Genomic DNA, 25,656 nt, shown 5'->3' with positions numbered 1-25,656 from the left:
AAACATGGTGGTGGTGGCGGCATCATGCTATGGGGGTGTTTGTCAGCTGCAGGGACAGGACGACTGGTTGCAATTGAAGGAAAGATGAATGCGGCCAAGTACAGAGATATCCTGGAAGAAAACCTCATCCAGAGTGCTCAGGACCTCAGACTGGGCCGAAGGTTCACCTTCCAACAAGACAATGACCCTAAGCACACAGCTAAAATAACAAAGGAGTGGCTTCGGAACAACTCTGTGACCATTCTTGACTGGCCCAGCCAGAGCCCTGACCTAAACCCAATTGAGCATCTCTGGAGAGACCTGAAAATGGCTGTCCACCAACATTCACCATCCAACCTGATGGAACTGGAGAGGATCTGCAAGGAAGAATGGCATCTTGGAGGATCCCCAAATCCAGGTGTGAAAAACTTGTTGCATCATTCCCAAGAAGACTCATGGCTGTACTAGCTCAAAAGGGTGCTTCTACTCAATACTGAGCAAAGGGTCTGAATACTTATGACCATGTGATATTTCAGTTTTTCTTTTTTAATAAATTTGCAAATATTTCTACATTTCTGTTTTTTTCTGTCAAGATGGGGTGCTGAGTAATGAGAAATAAAATGAACTTTTTTGATTTTAGCAAATGGCTGCAATGAAACGGAGTGAAAAATGTAAAGGGGTCTGAATACTTTCCGTACCCACTGTATATTCATATTTGGAAGTGGGATATATATAAGTAAGTGGGATTGTCTGGAATCTGGCAATATAATAACAATTATGGTGGGATACACTGACTAAGCAATTTACAAAAATGTCTGTGCTGACATAAATAGTTTACATGAGAATACATTTCAATTTTGGACCAAAGTTGGAGACCATGTAGAAATTTTGTTGCAATTTCAAAACCTGATTACCCGGGAACCGCTTGTTGTACCGATGCATGTGTTGAGTGAAGAGTTTGTGAGATATTTCACAGAGAGTAATGGGTGTGCAGAGTGATTGCAAATATGATAAAATTTTATGTAAATTCAATATTACTTTTCTCGCAAACCATTTGTCACAGCAGCTGGCGCTAATATCATTGGAAAGCTTAGATTCTGGTTGAGGTGATTGTGCAGATTAACACTTTTGCAAGGGGCTGAGCCCCCCTAAAGGTCTGATCCTAGAATCACCCCTGCTGCTACTTCATACTTGTACTCCTACTACACCTCAGAGGGAAATGTAATGTTTACTGCACTACATTTATCTGACAGCTTTTGCTTTATTGCTTCAGGCTGGGCTTGTTTCTGCAACCGGTCATTAGTATCGAATACAATTAAAACTATTGAGGATATATTTTTGACATTGGTCCAGTATTAAACGAGATCGCTGCAGTCGGCAACGGCGAAACAAGCTACAATGTAAGTTAATGGACGTCAATTGTCCAGCTTGTATTTACGTTCATAAAAGTGCTCGAAATTGCATTCACTAAACCCACCAGACTCTGATCAGACTGTAAATAATCAGTCATTTTAGCATCGTAAAATATGGGCATTCTAGAACATCTCTGAGCTCTGAGCAGCACGTTTGGTGCGAGTCACGTTTGGTTTGGTCAATGTTTTCTTTCTTTCATTCCAATTTCGGATCTGTCAGTCACAGTGAAAACATGATCTTGAACTCATTTGCATTAGCTTAAGACCTTTTTATCTACCTAGAGACTACGGGAACATCTTTATATGTTCGGTATACATCCTGCCCAGCGGGAATGCATCCAAATCAGCCTCACGTGTAGCAGACTGCGTCCACCAGCAGTTAAAAGACAAGCCTGATTCCCCTATATTTGTTCTCGGAGACTTCAACCATTGCAAACTGGAGCAGGCTCTTCCAGGATTTCAGCAACATGTTAAAAAAAGCACACGGAAGAATAGGACACATGCTAATGGATAAATGCTATGGCAACATTAAAGATGCATATGCTGCCAGAATTAAACCCCCCCCCCCTCTCAAACTCGGATCATAATACCATCCACCTGATCTACACCTTTAAGTGTGCCATTAAAAAAAGCAAACCTGTCTCAAAATGGTGCTGAGATCAATTCAAAAAGACCTGAGGGGGAAACTTAAGAAGGCTCGGGAGGAATACAGCACACGTGTTAGGGAAGCCTTTTCAAGGAATAATTCAAAAAGAACTTTGGGACACTGTGAAAGAAATGACTAACATGAACTCTGGAAAGAAGGAATTGAATGTGTGGAATGATTTGGACAAGGCTAATGATCTCAACATTTTTTACAAACGTTTTAACCTGGATTATGAAAGTAATGTGACCCGCTGCAGAGACCTGTCTATGTCATTACCATGTGACCCAATACAGGACAGAATAATAATTATCCCTAATGCTGTCACCACAGTTTTTAAAAAGCTGAACTGAAATAAGGACAGTGGGACTGATGGTCCTTTTATTCTGAAAACATTTTCAGATTAGCTGACTCCGGCTTGGAGCCCTCTATTCCAACTCTCTGTCGATACATGTACCATCCCTACTATTTGGAAGACATCTGTTGTCATTCCTGTGCCTAAAAAACCCTGCCTACAGCATAATAATGATTATAGACCAGTAACGCTGACATCAATAGTGATGAAATCATTAGAACGTTTAATGGTTGGTAATTTAAAGAGCGAGGTAGAGCATCTCTTTGACCCTTACCAATTTGCCTATAATAATGGCAGGGGTACTGACGATGCCTTAATCACAACTGTACACTATCTTAAAGCACCTTGAAAATTCATCAGCTTATGTTTGATTATTATTTATGGACTTCAGCTCTGCATTCAATTGTATTCTCCCTCAGACACTGTTATGTAAATTACAACAGATGGAGGTGAACCCCTTCATTATTAGATGGTATGGTTCTTTTCTGACAGACAGGAAGCAGCAGGTAAGAGTCAACTCTACTCTTTCTGAACATAAGTACAGGTGCCCCTCAAGGTTGTGTAAGCTCTCCCTCATTTTTTATAATATACACAAATTATTGCAGAAACATCTATAAAAATAACCACATTATTACATTTTCAGATGATACTGCCATACTTAGTCTACTTACAAAAGATTCAGACATTGCTATCTATAAACAGGAGATAGAGGAGGTAGTGAAGTGGTGCAACAGGCATAACCTGTCGCTTAATGTAAATAAAACTAAAGAAATTATTTTTGACCCCAGGTCTATAGGAGAACAATGCACACTCCAAATTGAAGGTGTACTTGTTGAGCAGGTAAAACATATAAGTTGCAGTGGTCCCATCAAGTGGAGTATGTTTGCTCAAAGATAAGTCAGCATCTATATTTTTTAAGATGACTTAGAGTTCATGGAGTGGACAAAGATATCATGCTACTGTTTTACAATGTTTTACTGTTTGTTATTGCATTATGGCTTTGTTCGGTAACCTGTCCATTAAATTAAAATCACACCTCCAAAACTTGATAAAAAGGGCTGGAAAAGTAATTGGCCAAATGCCATGAGGAGGCGGTGAGGAAACAGGGTCTCAAAATCACCCACGACCCAAATCATATCCTGTATAGTGAGTATGAGCTGATGCCTTCAGGCAGAAGGTACAGGTTACCAAACTGCAAGCTTAACAGTTATACATTCTCATTTCAATCAAATTAATGAATAATAAGAGATACGATGTGTGTGTGTGTGTGTGTGTGTATTGGCTGCAGTGATGGATGTGTAACTAATACTACTAAATAATATTTGTGGTGCTTACCATTATGGTTATAGGATGTGCAATACCTGATAGGGTACTGATGCAATAATATATATATAGCTCCACAGCACCACGGCAGGCTTTGAACTCTTCCTTGCTGTAGCTGCAGGGCGAAATCAAATCGCCGGCAGATCGAGCTGGGTTTACCCAGTATAGCGAGCTGCGCCCGGAAGAGAATCTTTAAGAAACCAATTAGAGACCAGCTTCAGGTCACATGCTTGCCGAAAGTTTAAGGACTTACATAGACATTCATTTGTCCAGCGTCCCTGCCTATGAAACTGCATGAAACATATTAAAACATAGAAAATAGTTAACCACTGAGGCTCTTACTACCAGCCGGCACATCGTATGAGTAAACTATTCTAATTTTATTTTTTATTTTTATTTCATTTTTATATAATCTTTGTATTTAAATATACATTTATTTTTCTGGAAGTGTCCTTTATTACCAAGCCGTCACTGCCTGCTCCAAAGCCTGACAGCCATCATTAACTGTAAGGAAGGAACTTGTGGTTCATAATGCTGTGAAAGGAACTTGTGGTTCATCATGCTGTGAAACACAGTACAGAGGTAAGCCATTTACAGAGCGTCATGGAGTCATAGTGCTCACCACTGTCTCCACACTCCCAGTGTCAACAGCCGAGTGTAAAAGGGGATTTAACGCCGTGAACCATATTCTCACAGACAGAAACAGAATGAACGTCTCCACAGTCTACTGTTCATTTCAGTAAATAGACCAGGGGTTCGTGTACGTGTGGACACGGCCTAAACACTGATAACACATGCACAATCAACATTGTCTTTCAGGAAGTTACCCAGGGTAAATAAATATTAAATGACAACTTTTCAATCAGCACTTCTTCATTTATTCTAGCGTGTCTAGAATGAGATTATCTGCTGTTTGGATTAGCTAGCTTTAAGACATTATTTAGCAGAAAATCAAATACTGTGAACATCAAACCATGAAACACATCACATTATGAAGGATGAGGTCACATAACAAAGCATCAAGGCAGTCTTATGTCTGTAGATATAACATAAGTATAAACGTCTTGGTTTGCTGAATTTAGAAAATAAATGATTACACTTTGATGAAAGCACTTTGCTTGGATATGGTTGTACTTCCCATGTGTCATGTCTTGTTTGTCTTCCTGCCTTGTGTGTATTCCCACATTTGTGATTGTCTGCCCCACCCAGATGTGTTTTACCTGGTTTTTTTTTGCACTCATGTCACCCGTCTCTCGTTACAACCGCCGCTGCACCGTGTATTTAGTCTGTGTGCTGCCTTTGTCTGGTGTTATTTCTGGTGTCGTACCTTGTGTTTAGATGTTTTGCCTGTTTCTAGTGTTCACTTTCCTAGTGTTCCTGGTTTTTCCCAGTCATTTGGATTTACTGCTTTTGTTCCTGGCTCCTAGTGTTATCTTCCAGTATTTTGTATTACTAGCACTTTTGGATTTCTTTGGATTAAGCTGTATTTTATTAAAGCTCGCCTTTTGTTCCATCAAACCTGCATGCCTGGTCTCTTGCACTTGAGTCCATACCAGCTTTCTTCAAACTGTGACACTGGGAGCCAAGAGCTTGCAGATGGAAGGAAGGAAAGGGGAGGAGCGAGGAGCTATGGCCGGTGGCTGAGAGGTCAGGTTGAGATGTGGAAGTCAATAAAGAAAAAGGAGTGATTAGAGAGCTACCTCGCTAACCCACTAATCTCGCTTCCTGGTACACACCTCTATTGAACATTCTTTGATCAACAACAATTTTAAGAATTAGCCATTGATGAGTTGCTTTGGTGTTGCAGCTTTTGTACTTTACACTCCATGGTTCAGAACTACAGAGGTTCTGTAGTTTTGGCTGAAAAAGAAAATGCAAGAAAGAGGAAGTGTTCCAGGAAGGACTAGCAGTGTGAAGTCTTCTTTGCGCCGCAGTGTTAAGTTCAGTTTTCTGTCACTGATAAATGATATAGAGCAGCCTTAGTGTCGGGCATGGGGAGCAAACAACAGAGAAACATTTGCCATTTGGCCATGGGTAAGACCAATATTACAAATTGTATTTGGAAAGCAGCTTTTGTAAAGTCTAGCAGCTGTATTGTATAGTATAGACATGAAGTATCTTGAGACTAACTTTCAACTTCAGTTTTTCAGTATAAAGGTCCTTCTCTTTTACTTAAAGGTGCTGTAAATGACCTTCAGAACGTTAATATAGCAGTAAACGGTTATTTGCTATGTGAAGATATAAAGGCGTCCTGAGCAGAGAATGAATTCACATTCCTTCTGTGTCTGTTGTTATCAGAGCTTCTCTGCTCTTTGATAAATATATCCTTTCATATCATAATCACGATTTGATAGCTTGTTCAGTCATGCGTACTTGCTAGTGCATGTGAGTCCCTCCCTTTGAAACAGTTGAATGGGCAAAAATGCATGGTTGCTTTGATAAACTGAACCTCAGTAGCACAATTTCAAATTGAATTTGTTTGGAAGTGAAGTCCAATAAACTTTAAGTTTAAGAATGTAATATTATAAAATTGAATTCCATAAAATTGAATAATAGAGAATGTTACTCTCTATACTTTCACATTCAGTTTACTGAGACACACATCCGGTTGTTGATGAAGGGAAATGAAGGGCACTTTCACACAACTTCGGTCCGTGTATGTTTGGATACTTTGTTTATTGGATTAAATCCAAAGTGGCAGAAACCCAACCTTCCGCAAACTTTATTTGTCTTAAAGCTTTATGAATTTATCAGCCTTACCATTTTTTTTTCTCTTTCTCTCTATAGTCTATTTTCTCTTGAGTTCAACTTCACCTGCTGCAGGTCAGTCAAGTCTATGGTGTAATGCATACAATCCTTTTAGTTTTCAGTTTACATTCTTTTGCAAAATACTTAAATATTGTATGTTATTTCTTATGTGTCTGACAGATGGTCAGATCAGATTAACTGGGTCTGGGTCTACTCGGTGCTCTGGAAGAGTTGAAATCTATCACAACAACATCTGGGGAACAGTCTGTGATGATAGTTGGGACTCAGATGATGCTAAGGTGGTTTGCAGACAGTTGGGCTGTGATACGGCACTGAGTGCCCCTCATTCATCAGCCTACTTTGGTGAAGGAACCGGACAAATTTGGCTTGATGATGTGGCCTGTTCAGGAAATGAGAGGTCTCTAACTCAGTGTAAGCACAGTGGATTTGGGACACACAACTGTGGACATGGAGAGGATGCTGGTGTTATCTGTTCAGGTAAGAAAGATTTTGGATAAAGTGTTTTGAATAACTATATCCTTTTCTATAGACAGCTCTGTCAGTCAGATGCAGCGATGGAAAAGAGCTGGTAACCACAGCATACTTTTAGAATTAGAAAGCAGAACAAGTGTGAAATGTTGCTAACACACCAGAAACTGTTACTTAAAGTGTAATGTAAGTGAAGCAGTGTATCAAGTGCTTTGATCAACTGGGAAAAGTGTTATATCATACTCACAGTCTTGTAAGGAATGTAAAGCATGTAAACGAGTCATAACTTTTGGCAAATGTGTTTAACAAAGACGGTTTCTGTCATGACTAAATGAAGACCACCTCCCCCACCCCCACCCCCACCCCCAGCAATGGTTTGTCTTCTGTCTTCTCTGCCTAGGTGTCAAATTGGCTGGGTCTACTCTGTGCTCTGGGCGAGTTGAAATATATTACAACAACATCTGGGGAACAGTCTGTGATGATAGTTGGGACTTAAACGATGCTGAGGTTGTTTGCAGACAGTTGGGCTGTGGTACGGCACTGAGTGCCCCTCAATCAGCTCGCTTTGGTGAAGGAACCGGAGAAATCTGGCTTGATGATGTGGCCTGTTCAGGAAGTGAGAGGTCTGTAACTCTGTGTCAGCACGGAGGATTTGGGACACACAACTGTGGACATGGAGAGGATGCTGGTGTGGTCTGTTCAGGTGAGAAAGTTCTATTTAGTGTGTCCCTGCTAATCGAGTGAGCAGGGCCTGCTGCATGCTAGCTCATTCCCCGGCCGTGGCCCACTTAAATGGTAGGGCCATATTTAATGTTATTAATTACACCTACTTGCCCTTCAATGAAAATGTCAACATTGTTGCTGTGAGATAAGGGCCTATTGCCATCCATAGAGCAATGCTGTGGCTAAAAATACATCACATACAAAAGCGAAAACACAAACATTAGGAGAAAACACTCCAAATTCAAAATGCTTAAAATATCAAAGTCTATACATGAGTAAATTAAAACATCAAGAGAAATGTTCTCAAAATAAGAAAGAGACGCAAATGCTTAAATACAAAACATGCATATGTGACTCTTCCACTCCTGTTGTAAATTCTTTTCATTTTGAAACATTTTATGTACATCATACAAGTAATTTACCATTTGAGGTCCCACTCTTGACTTAAATGGGACTAAACTGCACACCATATGCAGGGAGACAAGCATATAATCAAGTTGTAATGAAAGTGTTCAGCTTGTGTTGCACCCTTTCACATGAGACAGCTATCACAGCTTAAACTCTGGTTGTCTTTTTCAAATATCAGTAGAAGAGAAATTAGATTTGAAAAACAAGCATGTGAACCTGAAAAAGTTGTGCAATTCTAGAAGGGCCTATAAACCATAAACACTGCCTCTTTACAGGAAAAAAAGACCAGTAAATTCTCAAATCTTTAAACTTTTTATTAAGCACCATGAAAGGCTTTTAAATCTGTACTATTTCTTGGATGTTCCATCAGTCAGAGTTCCCATTATACCTCCTCATTATATTGTTGTGTTACGTTTCAGCACTCCTCCCAAAGCCCAGCATCTCCATGAATCCTGCTGCTGAGGTTACCTGGGGTCAGAACGTCGGCATCACTTGTTCTGTCTCAACTCAAACTCAACAGATTTTAAGTCCAACATTTATTTTGAAAAAAGGCTGCAAGTTCAGCTGGAAAGACCCAAACATCAAGTACCAACTCTGCTACCTTCAACATGCCTGAAGTCAACTTTGACAACGAAGGATCGTACCAGTGTCAGTATAAGATAACAGTTGCAGGTCAAGACTTCACCTCCTCAAGTGACTCTGTCAGCCTCTCTGGTAATGAAATCAATCAGTTCCCCGAAAATTGATGTTTAAACATTTTATATGCAAAGTTAGTGGCTTTCCTGTTGAGTTATATGAGGTGTGACCTGTGAGTGGTATCAATTTTCTCATCTAACTTCTGCAAGAAACAAAAAAATACATTAATTCAACAATTCAGCCAACTTATAAAACAAGGGAATTTCCCCAGTGTGGGATTAATAAAGTCTATCACATCTTAAAACTGAAAAATATTTCTCAGCTTTAAGGTAAAACATTTTTCACTCTAACATTTTATTTTTTTCAGTGAGCCTCCCGAAACCTAGCATATCCATGAATCCTGTTGGTGAGGTTACCTGGGGTCAAGACGTTGGCATCACTTGTTTGATCTCAACTCAGGTTTTAGGTGGGACATTCATCCTGCAGCACTCCTCAGGCTCATCCAGAAAGACAGAAACGCATACCAACTCTGCTACCTTCAACATTCACCAAGTGGACATTGACAACGAAGGATCTTACCAGTGTCAGTATCAGTCAAGGAATTCAAGTCAAGACTTTATCATCTCACCCCAAAGTGACTTTGTCAGACTCTCTGTTTCTGGTAAGATTAATGGATAAATAATCTAATAAGACAACACAACAAGTAACACAGAATATCATTACCAAGAATAACCAAACATAAAGAAACAGTACAGGAATATAGCCAGGAGTTTGTTAATGTACAGTGCCTTAGGAAAAGGCAATGATATACAGTGGGGCAAAAAAGTATTTAGTCAGCCACCAATTGTGCAAGTTCTCCCACTTAAAAAGATGAAAGAGGCCTGTAATTTTCATCATAGGTACACTTCAACTATGAGAGACAAAATGAGAAAAAAAATCCAGAAAATCACATTGTAGGATTTCTAATGAATTTATTTGCAAATTATGGTGGAAAATAAGTATTTGGTCAATAACAAAAGTTCATCTAAATACATTGTTATATACCCTTTGTTGGCAATGACAGAGGTCAAACGTTTTCTGCAAGTCTTCACAAGGTTTTCACACACTGTTGCTGGTATTTTGGCCCATTCCTCCATGCAGATGTCCTCTAGACCAGTGATGTTTTGGGGCTGTCGCTGGGCAACACGGACTTTCAACTCCCTCCAAAGATTTTCTATGGGGTTGAGATCTGGAGACTGGCTAGGCCACTCCAGGACCTTGAACTGGTTCTTACGAAGCCACTCCTTCATTGCCCTGGCGGTGTGTTTGGGATCATTGTCATGCTAAAAGACCCAGCCACGTTTCATCTTCAATGCCCTTGCTGATGGAAGGAGGTTTTCACTCAAAATCTCATGATACATCCATCCATCCATCTTCGTCCGCTTATCCGGGGTCGGGTCGCGGGAGTAGCAGCTCCAGCAGGGGACCCCAAACTTCCCTTTCCCGAGCCACATTAACCAGCTCCGACTGGGGGATCCCGAGGCGTTCGCAGGCCAGGTTGGAGATATAATCCCTCCACCTAGTCCTTGGTCTTCCCCGGGGCCTCCTCCCAGCTGGACGTGCCTGGAACACCTCCCTAGGGAGGCGCCCAGGGGGGCATCCTTACCAGATGCCCGAACCACCTCAACTGGCTCCTTTCGACGCGAAGGAGCAGCGGCTCTACTCCGAGCTCCTCACGGATAACTGAGCTTCTCACCCTATCTCTAAGGGAGACGCCAGCTACCCTCCTGAGGAAACCCATTTCGGCCGCTTGTACCCTGGATCTCACGATACATGGCTCCATTCATTCTTTCCTTTACACGAATCAGTCGCCCTGGTCCCTTTGCAGAAAAACAGCCCCAAAGCATGATGTTTCCACCCCCATGCTTCACAGTAGGTATGGTGTTCTTTGGATGCAACTCAGCATTCTTTCCCCTGCAAACACGACGAGTTGAGTTTTTACCAAAACGTTCTATTTTGGTTTCATCTGACCATATGACATTCTCCCAATCCTCTTCTGGATCATCCAAATGCTCTCTAGCAAACTCCAGACGGGCCTGGACATGTACTGGCTTAAGCAGGGGGACACGTCTGGCACTGCAGGATTTGAGTCCCTGGCGGCGTAGTGTGTGACTGATGGTAGCTTTTGTTACTTTGGTCCCAGCTCTCTGCAGGTCATTCACTAGGTCCCCAAGTGTGGTTCTGGGATTTTTGCTCACCGTTCTTGTGATCATTTTGACCCCACGAGGTGAGATGTTGCGTGGAGCCCCGGATCGAGGGAGATTATTAGTGGTCTTGTATGTCTTCCAGTTTCTTATAGTTTCTCCCACAGTTGATTTCTTCACACCAAGCTGCTTACCTATTGCAGATTCAGTCTTCCCAGCCAGATGCAGGTCTACAATTTTGTTTCTGGTGACAGCTCTTTGGTCTTGGCCATAGTGGAGTTTGGAGTGTGACTGTTTGAGGTTGTGGACAGGTGTCTTTTATACTGATAACAAGTTCAAACAGGTGCCATTAATACAGGTAACGAGTGGAGGACAGAGGAGCCTCTTAAAGAAGTTACAGGTCTGTGAGAGCCAGAAATCTTGCTTGTTTGTAGGTGACCAAATACTTATTTTCCCGAGGAATTTGCAAATAAATTCATTAAAAATCCTACAATGTGATTTTCAAGATTTTTTTTTTTTCTCATTTTGTCTCTCATAGTTGAAGTGTACCTATGATGAAAATTACAGGCCTCTCTCATCTTTTTAAGTGGGAGAACTTGCACAATTGGTGGCTGACTAAATACTTTTTTTGCCCCCACTGTATGTATGTATATATATATATATATATATATATATATCCATGTTGTGTGAGAGGGATGAGGGAATTTTTTTGCAGCTTGCTGAGAGGTTGCCCTTTTGTTTGTTTAATGTTTTTTGCCTCGGTGTAATTGTTTTTGTTGTTGTATTTCTCAGGGTTCAGTTTGTGCCATTTGTTTGAGGATGTATTTGTTGTTTTGGTCATAATCACCACCGGTTTTGCACTTATCAAGTTTTCTGTCCAGCTTCCTCAAAACATCGTTTCATCGGCCATTGAATGAGGTGGTGGTGTGACACCTGCCCAGTGACTTGTTTGAATTTGGTCAGACTGATCTCAGACAGAGTGTTTCAGGCAAAGGCGCTGCAGAAATGGGCAGTATGACAAACATAATATGTTTTTTTAACATCAAAGCATGTAAACCTATTCTAGTAGACCCCAAGAGTACAAATATGACGCTGAAAAGGAGTAGTATAGTAGACTATCTATATGCCCCCTTATGGTTGGCTAAACTTAAATGTAATGTCTGCTCATAAGACCGACAGCTCACGGAGCTCTGTAGCTGGCTACCAGTAACCTATTGTTGGATAAACTTAACTACCAACTGCCGCTGATACGAGCGACAGCTCACAGATGACCCGCAGTCACCTAATTTCGTAGGATATCAAATTAATTGGAGATTAATTAATATGAGAAATACAACAACAAAAACAATTACACCGAGGCAAAAAACATTAAACAAACAAAAGGGCAACCTCTCAGCAAGCTGCAAAAAAATTCCCTCATCCCTCTCCCTTTCACACAACCTGTATATATATATATATATACATATATATATACATACACACACACGTGGGTATGTAACCCCAGCCAATAACAGCATGCAGGGTGTGCAGTCCATTCTCATAAAAAAACATTTTTGTATAATAAAGTGGCATCATGCCAAAACATTTGCCCACCTTTTCCATCTTGATCTATGTTGATTCATTCATTTGATATTCTCCTAATACTCTTGTCCCTTTTGTACTTTTGCACTTACTTTAGTGCCGCTGCAGCAGCCCAACATCTCCCTAACATCTCCTAACAGAGGGCTGGTCTGGGGCCCTGAAGGTGCACAGATCACCAGGGGTTTCAGCTTTGTCTTCACCTGCTCCACTTCCTCCCATTATCCTGGAGGTGTTTTCCATCTTATCTTCTCTGGTTCAAACCTCACCAACACAGAGCCAGTGGTCAACCAGTCAGCCTCCTTTTCCTTCCCGGTGGCTGAGTATGAACACCAGGGCAGCTACAGCTGTGTGTATGAAGTCACACTGTCCTCTAGAAGATTCACTTCTACGCAGACAGCACCGATTAGTGTCGTCATTAAAAGTAAGTAGAATGAACAAAAAATAATTGAACTAAATTTTGCAATGTTTTATCAAAAACATTTGAATGATACATAGACTACTTCCTGTACATGGCTGATTTCCAGTAAAGCCAGAGCAGATAGAGAAATAATGAGCTGCATGATTGTACCAGCCATGTTACTGTTATAGTAGTCTGGATCAATGGAAGTACATTTCCGGGATAACTGCCTGACATTGCGCCAGATGTCCCTTGCTTTCCACTCTTTGTGTGTTGCCATTCTCAAACTCCCTTCGCTCCGGGAAACAACAAATCTCGAGTTAGCAAACTACATGCTGAAAATGGCAAGTTTTGAAGAAATGTCGTTGTTTTTTTCTTCTATACCAGAATGTATGTGTGGTGTAGCCAGACCTTACTCCACAGTGCTGTGGAGATAGGCCTGGCAATGCGAGGCTAGGCCAATGCACTAAGATGCATTCATGGACAAATCCAAATTTGCAACAAGTCCTTCAAACCATATGATGAAATAGGTAGTTTATTTCTACCCTCAAATACGACCCACAAGAGCATTTTCCATCCTCATATCTAAAACGGAGAACGTAATGGTCCATAACCCATTGCTAAACATATTCATATTAAACAGTAGACAGCGCTGATGGTTACCTTAGCACGCATATAACCATAACCATAGTAAATCAAAGGCAGCATGCTAGCTACCTTCATGTTAAAGTTCTGCTGACGAATAATTCAACATTTGCTTGAATGGGACCTTTGGGGAGAGGGAGGGAGGCATAGGGAATATGTTTATTTTATTCAACATTCATGTTTTTTTGTTGTTCAATGAAAGAATATCAAAGTTCTACCGACAAATAACTCAAAGTATTCACTTGCATGCCTATCTGCTTATGGCTGTTCAATGAAAGAATCTATTAAAGTTCTACTGACGAATAACTCAACATTTGTATTCACTGTATATGCCTGTCTGCTTATTACAAAACAAAATGTTTATATTTATGTTTGTATAAGATGGACTTTTGTATGAATTACCCAACATTTATTAATTAATAATAAATTAAATAATTAAATTAATTAATTCCCATGAAAGTTTCCAAATTGGAATGTTTCCAAAATTCCCCTGCTTAACTTTCCATGGAAAGTTTCCGAAATTTACCGGAAGATTTTCGCCCCTTTGCAACCCTGGTATTGACCCCAATCTAACACTCCACCCCTACTTCACCTTTTAAGATCTACAATGTTTTTGATCTGACAATCATTAAAACATTCAACAAAAACCTAAACGTAAAAACCCCATTCAGTACCATGCATTAGTGCTGTTTTTTGGAAAACTACATTAGAATGATAAGTAAAGAAAACCACTGCTGTCCCAAACTGCTACATGTGCTTACTTACGTTTTTTGTGACTCGGACTGAGTTTTTTGACCACCTTACACCAAACGATTGAGACGACGGGAGCGCCCCAACTCTAGCAAGACTCTCAGGATATTGGAAATTAGTCCCAACGGTGGAAACGCTTCAAAAGTCGTTTGGTGTAGGGTCGGCATAACACACACAGAAAGAAAAAAGGGTCTTCCTTGACAAGCTAGCAGTTAGTGTGTAGATATATCAGATTGTTAATCCCAATGTAAAAAAAAAAATTGACAAAATTTAGGATTAACTGTTGAATGTTTGTCTCTCCTAGTGCATTTGTTGCTGCTGGTCTCTTCAGTAGCTGCTGGGGGTCTGCTGCTGCTCCTGCTAGTCTTGGTGGTGGTCTGTCTGGTCTGCAAGAGAAGACGACGAGCCAAGCACACTGGAGCCCTCATCCAAACTCAATGTCTGTGCTCACACAATACACATTCATCCACTGAGTTCAAATGCTTGTTAAGAATTTCTTCTGATGTTCATGATGCTTGTGTTTCAGTGGCTGTCGGAGTCAGGAATGATTATGAAGATAACGAGTATGAGGACGACGAGGCGGACTATGAGAATGTTGATCCAATGGACACCACGAAGAAACTCAAAGAGGAAGCAGGGAAAGGGGAGGAAGAGGAGACCAGTGATTATGTGGAGCCAGAGAGTGACGAAGATCATGATTATGAGGAAGCAGGCCCAAGTGCAAGTATTCTAAAGACCAACGAGGTCTATTTCAGCGTAGAGGAAGAAGAAGAAGAAGATAATGAAGATGACTATGTAAATGTTGATCCAATGGACACCACGAAGAAACTCAAAGAGGAAGCAGGGAAAGGGGAGGAAGAGGAGACCAATGATCATGTGGAGCCAGAGAGCGACGAAGATCATGATTATGAGGAAGCAGGCCCAAGTGCAAGTATTCTAAAGACCAACGAGATCTATTTCAGCGTAGAGGAAGAAGAAGAAGAAGATAATGAAGATGACTATGTAAATGTTGATCCAATGGACACCACGAAGAAACTCAAAGAGGAAGCAGGGAAAGGGGAGGAAGAGGAGACCAATGATCATGTGGAGCCAGAGAGCGACGAAGATCATGATTATGAGGAAGCAGGCCCAAGTGCAAGTATTCTAAAGACCAACGAGGTCTATTTCAGCGAAGAAGAAGAAGAAGAAGAAGAAGAAGAAGAAGAAGAAGAAGAAGATGATGAAGATGACTATGAAAATGTAACCTAACCATTTTGTGAAGAAACTTTGGACATTTATGGAGAACAGGATATGTCACAGTGTCACAGTGGTTAACGTGGATGAAGCACTGTTTTTTTGACCCACTGCAAAGAATTTAAATTTTAGGGTGCTTTCGCTTCTGTAGTTTGGCTAATTTGGTCCAGACCAAGGGCAAAAAATTATACATTGTAGCATTTTTCAGCTGTTTCAGTTCCTTTTCACACCACACAGTTTGCTCTGGTCCGAATCAGCTGATGAGTTGGTGAAATGAAGCAAAATGCAGCAACACAAGTCACAGCCATTTTGGGCCGCAACAATCTCAAAAAAAGGCATCCTGGAGGGACTGACATTTCCTAAACTGATCTTCGATTGGTCAGAACTAACATGCAGGAAAATTCCATCGGAACTCCCGGTCGTAAACAAAGAGAGGAGGAAAAGCCAGCAGACAACATGTGTTTTTTACGGTGGCCGACAGGGGCAAACGCACCCAAATAGACCAAACACAAGCAAATTAAGAAAACATCTTCATTAATTTGACAACACATGCGCAGCATTCGGCAAACGCCCTGCAAATACACACAACACAACCAAATACATAATAGGTAAGTAAGTAATATGGCTTAAACAAACGTCAACGTTAAACACTGATGCAGCTTTACATTTTTTATTACCACGAGTTTACAGACGTCTCTGCTGATTGAGTATCACCTGTGACCTGAGCCGAGACACACCCACCAAACGAGAGAAAACATATCTCAAACATAGACTTAATATTTACAGTCTATGCAGTTGCTCTCTCTCTCTCTCTCTCTCTCTCTCTCTCTCTCTCTCTCTCTCTCTCCCTCTCTCCCCGTGGGGTCGAAAATCCAGCTGTTCCACTAGCTGCTCCCTCTAGAGGTCTGGAGAACTTCCGTTGTGTAATCTGGATGCTGCGTTTTTTTGTTGCATTTGTTTTCTGGGTTTGCGTGCTTTTCTTTTTGCATCGTTTTTTATTTGCAGCGCGTTTATGTATTTGGTTGTGTTGTGTGTATTTGCAACGTGATACTGAATGCTGCACGTGTGTTGTTTTCTTAATATGCTTGTGTTTTGTCTATTTGTGTGTGTTTTCTTAAGTTGCAGGGCGTTTGCCCCTGTCGGCCACCGTAGTTTTTGCCTACTAAGTTTTATGGAGAGACAACTGCAAGGGTTTATTGTAGCCCTGGCCATCATAGCACAGCACAGCTGACTACGGCAGCTGGTTTGGTCCAAACATGCATAGTTCTTCCAATAGTTGGGTCTGTTCCAGGTCGGATCACGTTCTCACCACAAACATATTCATAGATTCAACCGAACTAAATTAGGCAGGTGTGAAAGTCCCCTTAAAGTGACTATTCAAATAGATGGAGTAGATCAATGTTAACATGATGCTGAAGAAACTGCAGCATGGTGTCTTCCGGCCTCAGGGGAATCGGCTAGTCATTCAATTATTTAGAATTGCATATATCTAGATAAATTACCAAAACTCTTGAATGCATTGTTGTAGATCTAGGTTTTAATAAACCTGCAAAGCCAGAAAAAAAAACTAAATTGGTTTTTGATATGTCCAACTGTATTCCTATAGTTCCAAATTCTTGTAGGCTGCCCTATTTACATATTTGAATATTGTAATTTATACCGATGAAACAATATTATCATATTATTATAATTAATATATTAATTTAGATAGTTTTAGCTAGTTTTTAGCTAAGGTTCATTGACAGTTCATTTCCAAAGGGGCATCACCAACGGACGCCGCTTTAATGCCTCTGGGCGCAACTGGATAGTCCTTCAACCAATCAGACCAACGGTCCGGGTGACGCTGCGCTTCGGTAGCCGTCATGTTGAATGTAAACAAAAAGCTGCTCGCCGTCGCTGCGCTATCGTCGTCGCGTAAAGCCCGCCTCAGCGGTTGTAATTGGCGTAAAGCCCGCCTCAGCAGTTGTGATTGGTGCCTCGATTTTGGGGACATTGGAAATGGGTTTGAATGGGCTCTTCGCCAGACTGTCTTGCAGAGCAAATCTCAAATTTGCTGGAAGTTCGTCAAGGTTTACCCAGGCTAAGTCCTATGGACAGTAGCCCATGATAATTGTATTGCTGCTCCTTTGCACATATTTGTGATTTATCGTGATTAGTTCATGAATTGTTAATGTTTGTAGAATTCTATAATCTGGTGTTTTGTATTTCATTTGCATTGGATTATATAAATGATTTATTGTTCTATCTACCAGTAACCACTGGGGCGGAAAATAGCAATTGTGCTAAAACCTGATACAGTGCATCTCTCCTGTTTTTTATTAGAAGGTTAATGTTTAATTGTACACTATCCCTGTCTGAATAAAATGACATTACATGGCCCCCATGTACAGAGTATCCAAAAATAACAATTGTTTTCTCATGCACATAATGTATTAACTTCTTAAATATTCAAATATGTATTTTTGATGTTTATGCAACCATTATTAATTGTTTTTATTAAACCATTCAAGTCCAGCATGGGTCTTTAAAACCCATTTCAGTAACTTTCAATTAAGACCTCTTTATTTACACCTATATTAACTGTCTTGTATTATTGTAAATAAACTTTTCACTTTCTTGCTGAGTTGAAAATTGAAACCACTCAGTTCCTACAACAACTGGGAAAGAAATCACAGCAATTGCAATAACAGAGACTTGGCTCAAGGTAGAACATCATGATTTGGTTGAGATTGAGGGATACAAACTGTTTTTTATCAACAGGAAACAATCAATGATTGGGGGAGTTGCATTATATATTTACAAAGGATATTAATGTAAAATAGTAAATAAAATGTCTTTTGTTCTAGATACAATTATGGAATCATCACATCACAGTACAAATTGAAAGGGAAAACTCTAAAAACATTCTCATTAGTTGCATTTATGACTTGCTCAACCCACAATAACACTACAAAAATACAGAGTTCATTAATTTGATGTACATTACCGGTTTATATCCCTCAATCACTCGACCAACCAGAATTACAACCAATAGTGCAACACTAATTGATAATATATTTACCAACGTCACTGACTATAAAGTTGAAAGTGGACTAATCATAAATGACGTCATTGATCATCTGCCAATTTTTGCAAACATACATAGCTACACTAAGACCAGGAAAGAAAACAGAATATACACAATGACCAGACACAGAACCCAAAAAAACATCAATACATTCAAAGAGGATTTAATGAAACAAGACTGGGGCAAAGTGTACGTAGAAAATGTCAATGAAGCCTATGATTCATTTTTCACTGTTGTAACATCACTTTATGAAAAAAAAACTGTTTTCTCTGGTAAAGAAAAAAGTAAAACAGAAATTGGATGATAAGTGGATAACTAACAGTATATAAAATGCATGTAAGAATTTTTTTTTATATATATATAAATCATTTTTAAAGAACAGAACAAAAGAAGCAGAAAACAAATGTAAGATATACAAAAACAAACGGACCAGAATCACGAGAAGCAATCAAAAAGAATTATTACAGTAAACTACTGGAGGACAACAGAAGCAATATAAGAAACACCTGGAAGGGGTTGAATAAAAAAGGCAAAACAAGAGACTAACTATTTTCTGACTAAAAACAATTCAGCGGTTAAGGATATGACCTTAGCTGCAAATTAATTTCATGATTTGGTCCAGGTTTAGCTGAGGAGCTTGCAAAGGCTGACGGTATAAATGATGTGCTAAGCAAGAATGTAAATATTAATGAATCTATGTTTGTTAAGGGAACTAATGTAATCTGTTTTGTGGAAAAGCTGGAACAACTCTTGGATACAGTGGAAAATGAATTAATAAAGATGAAGAGATGGTTTGATGCAAATAAACTAAAACTGAACTCCCCCATGCAACTCCCCCAATCATTGATTGTTTCCTGTTGACGTCCAGTCTGAAATACCACTTGATGGCCAAGCACACAGCTGATGTGAATTCTCCCCCCCGTCGTCAAAGCCAGGCGACAAAAGCACAAAGCAAGCCGATCCACTTTTCCATGTTGATGAGAGCATTAAAATGAGAAAAAATGTGTGCAGTCCGTTCTCATAAAAAACTATTTTGTGTAATAAAGGGTCAACATTGCAAAACTTTTGCCCACCTTTGCTATCTTGATCTATGTTGATTCATTCATTTGATATTCTCCTAATACTCTTGTCCCTTTTGTACTTTTGCACTTACTTTAGTGCCGCTGCAGCAGCCCAACATCTCCCTAACATCTCCTAACAGAGGGCTGGTCTGGGGCCCTGAAGGTGCACAGATCACCAGGGGTTTCAGCTTTGTCTTCACCTGCTCCACTTCCTCCCATTATCCTGGAGGTGTTTTCCATCTTATCTTCTCTGGTTCAAACCTCACCAACACAGAGCCAGTGGTCAACCAGTCAGCCTCCTTTTCCTTCCCGGTGGCTGAGTATGAACACCAGGGGCAGCTACAGCTGTGTGTATGAAGTCACACTGTCCTCTAGAAGATTCACTTCTACGCAGACAGCACCGATTAGTGTCGTCATTAAAAGTAAGTAGAATGAACAAAAAATAATTGAACTAAATTTTGCAATGTTTTATCAAAAACATTTGAATGATACATAGACTACTTCCTGTACATGGCTGATTTCCAGTAAAGCCAGAGCAGATAGAGAAATAATGAGCTGCATGATTGTACAAGCCATGTTAACTGTTATAGTAGTCTGGATCAATGGAAGTACATTTCCGGGATAACTGCCTGACATTGCGCCAGATGTCCCTTGCTTTCCACTCTTTGTGTGTTGCCATTCTCAAACTCCCTTCGCTCCGGGAAACAACAAATCTCGAGTTAGCAAACTACATGCTGAAAATGGCAAGTTTTGAAGAAATGTCGTTGTTTTTTTCTTCTATACCAGAATGTATGTGTGGTGTAGCCAGACCTTACTCCACAGCGCTGTGGAGATAGGCCTGGCAATGCGAGGCTAGGCCAATGCACTAAGATGCATTCATGGACAAATCCAAATTTGCAACAAGTCCTTCAAACCATATGATGAAATAGGTAGTTTATTTCTACCCTCAAATACGACCCACAAGAGCATTTTCCATCCTCATATCTAAAACAGAGAACGTAATGGTCACGGTTTTAAGGATGGTCACAGTTTGGTTATGTTTCGGCACCAAAAACTATTTAGTAGGTTTAGGAAAAACATTTTGGCTACTGCTAGCGTTAGCTGGTGACTTTAGGGAAAGTTTGCAGATTTTCGGTTCTGCCGTACATGCAGATGAATGGCGGCGGTACCCTGAGGTTCACGTTTATCCAACGTTAAAACTCCTGTTGGATGACTCGCTTCAGAAAGGTTGTAAAATTGGCAACTTTCCCTCTTTAGCGATTAGCTTAGCGCCATAGCAACCATAAACAACACTGGCTCTAGCTGTTTGTTGATTCCTGTTTGGTGCTGGAGGGAGCGCACAGTGCGCACCCATTGGTTGTTGACTATGTTCATGTAATTTAACTTCACTACCAAGACTTAAAACTTACATTGATTTTGTCAGAAAGTCAAGACGGGAAAAATAGTGACTCAGACTGAGTTTTTTGACCACCTTACACCAAACGATTGAGACGACGGGAGTGCCCCAACTCTAGCAAGACTCTCAGAATTTCATTCCGATATTGGAAATTAGTCTCAATGGTGGAAACGCTTGAAAAGTTGTTTGGTGTAGGGTCGGCATAACACAAAGAGAGAAAAAAGGGTCTTCTCTGACACGCTAGCAGTTAGTGTGTAGATATATCAGATTGTTAATCCCAATGTAAAAAAAAAAAATGGACAAAATTTAGGATTAACTGTTGAATATTTGTCTCTCCTAGTGCATTTGTTGCCGCTGGTCTCTTCAGTATGGGGTTCCGTTTGTGCCCAAATTAAGTCGACATGCTGTCTGTCTATGTGTCGTCGTCCATGTCTATGTGTCTGCTTAATGTCTATGTCTGTCTGTCTGTCTGTCTGTCTATGTCGATTGCTCACATGACTCAACTTTTGTCTGTGTCAACTCAACTTACTCCTGTCATCTGTTGCCCTCCTTGTCATTTGACTGCGTCGTCTTGCTGTGTCAATGCTGGCAGTGTCATTGCTGTGTCGTCTTCACTCTCTTGCTTTGTGTTGTTTCACTCTGTTGTGTCGTTGCTATGCATCGTTTCACTCTGTCGTTGCAATGCGTCATTTCACTCTGTCGTTGCTATAAGTCGTTTCACAACAAGGGGAACGTTCCGCACACAGTGGCCCTACCGCATCAGGGCATGCCAGTATTATCCCATCTAAAGCAATTACACCTTGCCACATTAATAAGAGCAATCAGAATATCAGGACAGTTGGCTAAAAGTAATCTGGGTTGATTTGAATGGGTTACAGTATAGGCTAATACAGTATAGGGGGGAACATCTGGGGTTGTTCTGTTAAGAATGACAGTAGATATCAGCAGAGGACACATTATTATAGAGAGGCTCTTAATGAGTCACTGAAGGGAAAAAGGCCACCATGCAATGAAATAAGGATCTCACACACAAAAATCTGCTTTGTGAAAATAACTTCTTTTTTTTCACAGTCAGATGCTTAATTTCTTTTTCTCTGGCTCCTCATTTACTGACAGAACTGAAGCAGTCCCATGTTGGCCCCAAAGATGACACTCAATCCGAAACAAAGATGTCACCCACCCTTTGCTAAACTAACAAGAAATGACCACTAACTCAAAAAGTGACAGACGTGTATTGACTAGGGTTGCAAAATTCCGTGAATTTTCAACGTTGGAAACTTTCCATGGGAATTAACGGGAATATATGGGATTTAACGGGAATAAACGGGAATTAATGGGAATAAACTGGATATTTTTAATATTGCTTGTTATAATACTGTTAGTCTATAACAGGGAACTTAAATGTAGTTGGGAAAAAAAACATCTTGCAGCATAATCTTGGTTAAAACAACCTGATTTAATGCAACTTCAGTTGAATGTCCTCCCTATATTTGTCAATGACATGCACACACGCAGTAATCAGCATAGACTACTACATACTTGCCGACATTTAGTTTTTCAAATACGGGAGTTTTTTGGGTTTTTTTTTGGAGGGGGGGGTAATACCTAACCCATTGCTATTAACCTATGTGTGTTAATTGTATAGCCCACTTGTTCTTGATAGTCTGGAAACAATAGACAGCTCTGATGGTTACCTTAGCCCGCATATAACCATAACCATAGTAAATCAAAGGCAGCATGCTGGCTACCTTCATGTTAAAGTTCTGCTGACGAATAATTCAACATTTGCTTGAATGGGACCTTTGGGGAGATAGGGGAGACATGGATAATTCCCATGAAAGTTTCCAAATTGGAATGTTTCCAAAATTCCCCTGCTTAACTTTCCATGGACAGTTTCCAGAAATTTACCGGAAGATTTTCGCCCCTTTGCAACCCTGGTATTGACCCCAATCTAACACTCCACCCCTACTTCACCTTTTAAGATCTATAATGTTTTTGATCTGACAATCATGTCAGATCAATCATTCAACAAAAACCTAAACGTAAAAACCCCATTCAGTACCATGCATTAGTGCTGTTTTTTGGAAAACTACATTAGAATGATAAGTAAAGAAAACCACTGCTGTCCCAAACTGCTACATGTGCTTACTTATGTTTTTTGTTTCTTATAAGTCTTTACAGATGAGGTGTATTTTGATAAAGCCTATATATTTGTCATGAATTTTGTCATGATGTATTTGTTGATAATGGGACATTTAAACACATGATCTAGATTTTACTTGCAACTATTTTTGGCTTTAGACTTTTGTGTCTTTTCAGTTTTCTGCAGTTCTTAGTTTTTCAGCAAATAACAATGTAACATTTTTCACCATCAGTAAAATTCTGTGTCGCAACCGCATTGATTCAAACGATCAGAGCAAACAGGTGGAACTATTTAACAATGGGAGGACTGCAGCAGGAAGCCGCCTTGCTGAAGTAATACTTTGTAACTGCATTATGAGAGCTATGACATAGTCAGAGCCCTACAGACAAGGATTCCTTGATTAAGCCATGGTGTGCTGCTTTTGCAAACTTCACAACTCCCTTCAATCCAAAGTCAGTCACAGGACCAACATGACCATAAGACTTCTACTAAAAAGAAAACTCAAAACATGGAGGTGAAACAACTTTAATTTAAAAAATGAAATACCATATTGTGAGGCCACATCGGGCGAGACTTAAAAGAACCAGTTACACGAAAATAATAGTGTCGAAAACAATGTTGAAAAGTCGATTAAAATAACGAAATGTACTATACAGAGACAAACTTCTACCCGACGCAAGAAAACGGTGCCTGGAAAAGATGGCATTGATCGGAAATCTGGATCCGTATGAGGTGCCTGCAAGAGAATGTACTCGAGACCCCGACGATTTACCTACTCTGACATTTCCAGATATTTTTGGATATTTAGTCTGTGGTGTGAGTGCTTATACCAAGGTTTTAGTTTCGTAATTTGAAATCTATGGAAGCCCACGTTGACTTGGAAGCCTGAGTTGTGAAAACACGTCATTCGTACAAAGGTGTGTATCATCTTGCTTACCTAACTTACCTGTGATTAGTGAAACACACATCTTTACACAATATTTAATCAGAATATATACAGCGGGGAAAATTTGGACCAGATATCAGTAATAACCCAAGTCATCCACACATACAAAGAAATCAAAACATGTATGTCCATGACAAAAGTTATGTGTAATAAAGTGGTATGATAATGGGAATAAATATTGAACACATGAAGAAAAAGGGGTGTAAAAAGGCATGGGAAACCAATAAACCATCTGAAATCTGTCAGTATTTAGGAAGCAATCCTGCCCCCTATTAGTGCAAATTAATATCAGCTGGATTAGTCCTAATTGATGGCCTATAAAAAGATTTCACTTTGTCACTCAAGAAGCATGTCATGATGGGTAAAAGCAAAGAGCTGTCCCCAGACGAATATCTAAACTTCTGAAAGTCCCAGTGAACGCTGTTGGGGCCATTATCCGAAAGTGGAAAGAACATCATTTCACCATTAACCGGCCACGACCAGGTGCTCCTCGCAAGATTTCTGACAGAGGAGTCCATACAATACTTTTGTGAGTTGTCGAAGAACCAAGGACCACTCGTGGAGATCTTCAGGAAGACCTGGAAGAAGCAGGTACAGTTGTTTCAAAGAAAACAATTAGTAATGCACTCAACCGCCATGGCCTCTATACACGCACACCACGCAACACACCACTGCTCAAGAAAAGGCATGTGGAAGCTCGCTTAAAGTTTGCTGCACAACATCTGGACAATCCCATGACATACTGGGAGAATATAATCTGGTCAGATGAGACCAAAATTGAACACTTTGGCTGTCATAGCATACACCATGTTTGGAGGAGAAATGGCACTGCACATCACCCTAAAAACACCATACCAACAGTGAAGTTTGGAGGTGGGAGCATCATGGTGTGGGGCTGTTTTTTAGCATCTGGCACTGGCAGACTTCATATAATTGAAGGAAGGATGAATGGAGAAATGTACAATGACATTCTTGATAAGAATCTGGATGCTGAAGATGAAACAAGGGTGGACATTTCAGCAAGACAGTGATCCCAAACACATAGCCAAGGAAACTCCCAATTGGTTTCAGAGAAAGAAAAGCAAGCTGTTAGAATGGCCCAGTCAATCACCTGGCTTGAATCCAGTTGAAAACCTCTGGAAAGAAGAGGTTCATAGAAGATGCCCCCGGAACCTTCAAGATTTGAAGACAGTTTGTGTGGAAGAATGGGCAAAAATCACAGCTGAGCAATGTGCGCGACTAGTTTGTTCATACAGGAGGCGTCTTAAAGCTGTCATTACCAGGAAAGGCTTTTCTATATATATATAGATAGATAGATACTCAGCAAAAAAAAGAAACGTCCTGTCACTTTCAACTGCTTTTATATTTTAAGCAAACTTAACATGCAAATATTTGTATGAACATTAAAAGATTTAACAACTAAGACATAAACTGAACAATTTTCACAGACATGTGACTAACAGAAATGGAATAATGTGTCCCTGAGCAAAAGGGGGGTCAAAATCACCCTGGACGTTTTTGTTTTGGTGTTTTTCAGA

The 25,656-nt window shown here is 40.2% G+C and overlaps 1 protein-coding gene and 1 long non-coding RNA gene across 3 annotated transcripts; both read left to right on the top strand.

The window, feature by feature from the left end:
- The first annotated feature begins 6,213 nt into the window (after window positions 1-6,213).
- On the top strand, window positions 6,214-6,696 carry LOC144529820 (uncharacterized). Of its 2 annotated transcripts, none has more exons than XR_013503053.1 (3): window positions 6,214-6,368; window positions 6,500-6,535; window positions 6,641-6,696. It is a non-coding gene; the product is annotated as an uncharacterized LOC144529820 (long non-coding RNA). The 2 variants fall into 2 exon arrangements; XR_013503054.1 differs by having other exon boundaries at window positions 6,214-6,362; window positions 6,641-6,695.
- A 1,894-nt stretch (window positions 6,697-8,590) lies between these two features.
- Window positions 8,591-18,121, top strand: LOC144529819 (uncharacterized). The gene is made up of 5 exons (XM_078269132.1): window positions 8,591-8,794; window positions 9,084-9,377; window positions 12,578-12,901; window positions 14,577-14,711; window positions 14,799-18,121. Exons 1-5 carry the CDS (start codon window positions 8,689-8,691, stop codon window positions 15,518-15,520), a joined length of 1,581 nt encoding a protein of 526 aa, XP_078125258.1. The 5' UTR covers window positions 8,591-8,688; the 3' UTR covers window positions 15,521-18,121.
- The last annotated feature ends 7,535 nt before the right edge of the window (window positions 18,122-25,656 follow it).

The sequence above is a fragment of the Sander vitreus genome, chromosome 15, assembly GCF_031162955.1.
Source record: "Sander vitreus isolate 19-12246 chromosome 15, sanVit1, whole genome shotgun sequence".
NCBI lineage: Eukaryota > Metazoa > Chordata > Actinopteri > Perciformes > Percidae > Sander > Sander vitreus.
This window is presented reverse-complemented; position numbering and strand designations above follow the sequence as displayed.

Coding starts and splice junctions, on each gene's coding strand:
- LOC144529819 (XM_078269132.1), top strand. CDS start 8,689: ATGCCTGAAGTCAACTTTGACAACGAAGGATCGTACCAGTGTCAGTAT. Junction 9,378..12,577: donor TGTCAGACTCTCTGTTTCTG/GTAAGATTAATG, acceptor CACTTACTTTAG/TGCCGCTGCAGCAGCCCAAC. Junction 14,712..14,798: donor AGCCCTCATCCAAACTCAAT/GTCTGTGCTCAC, acceptor CTTGTGTTTCAG/TGGCTGTCGGAGTCAGGAAT.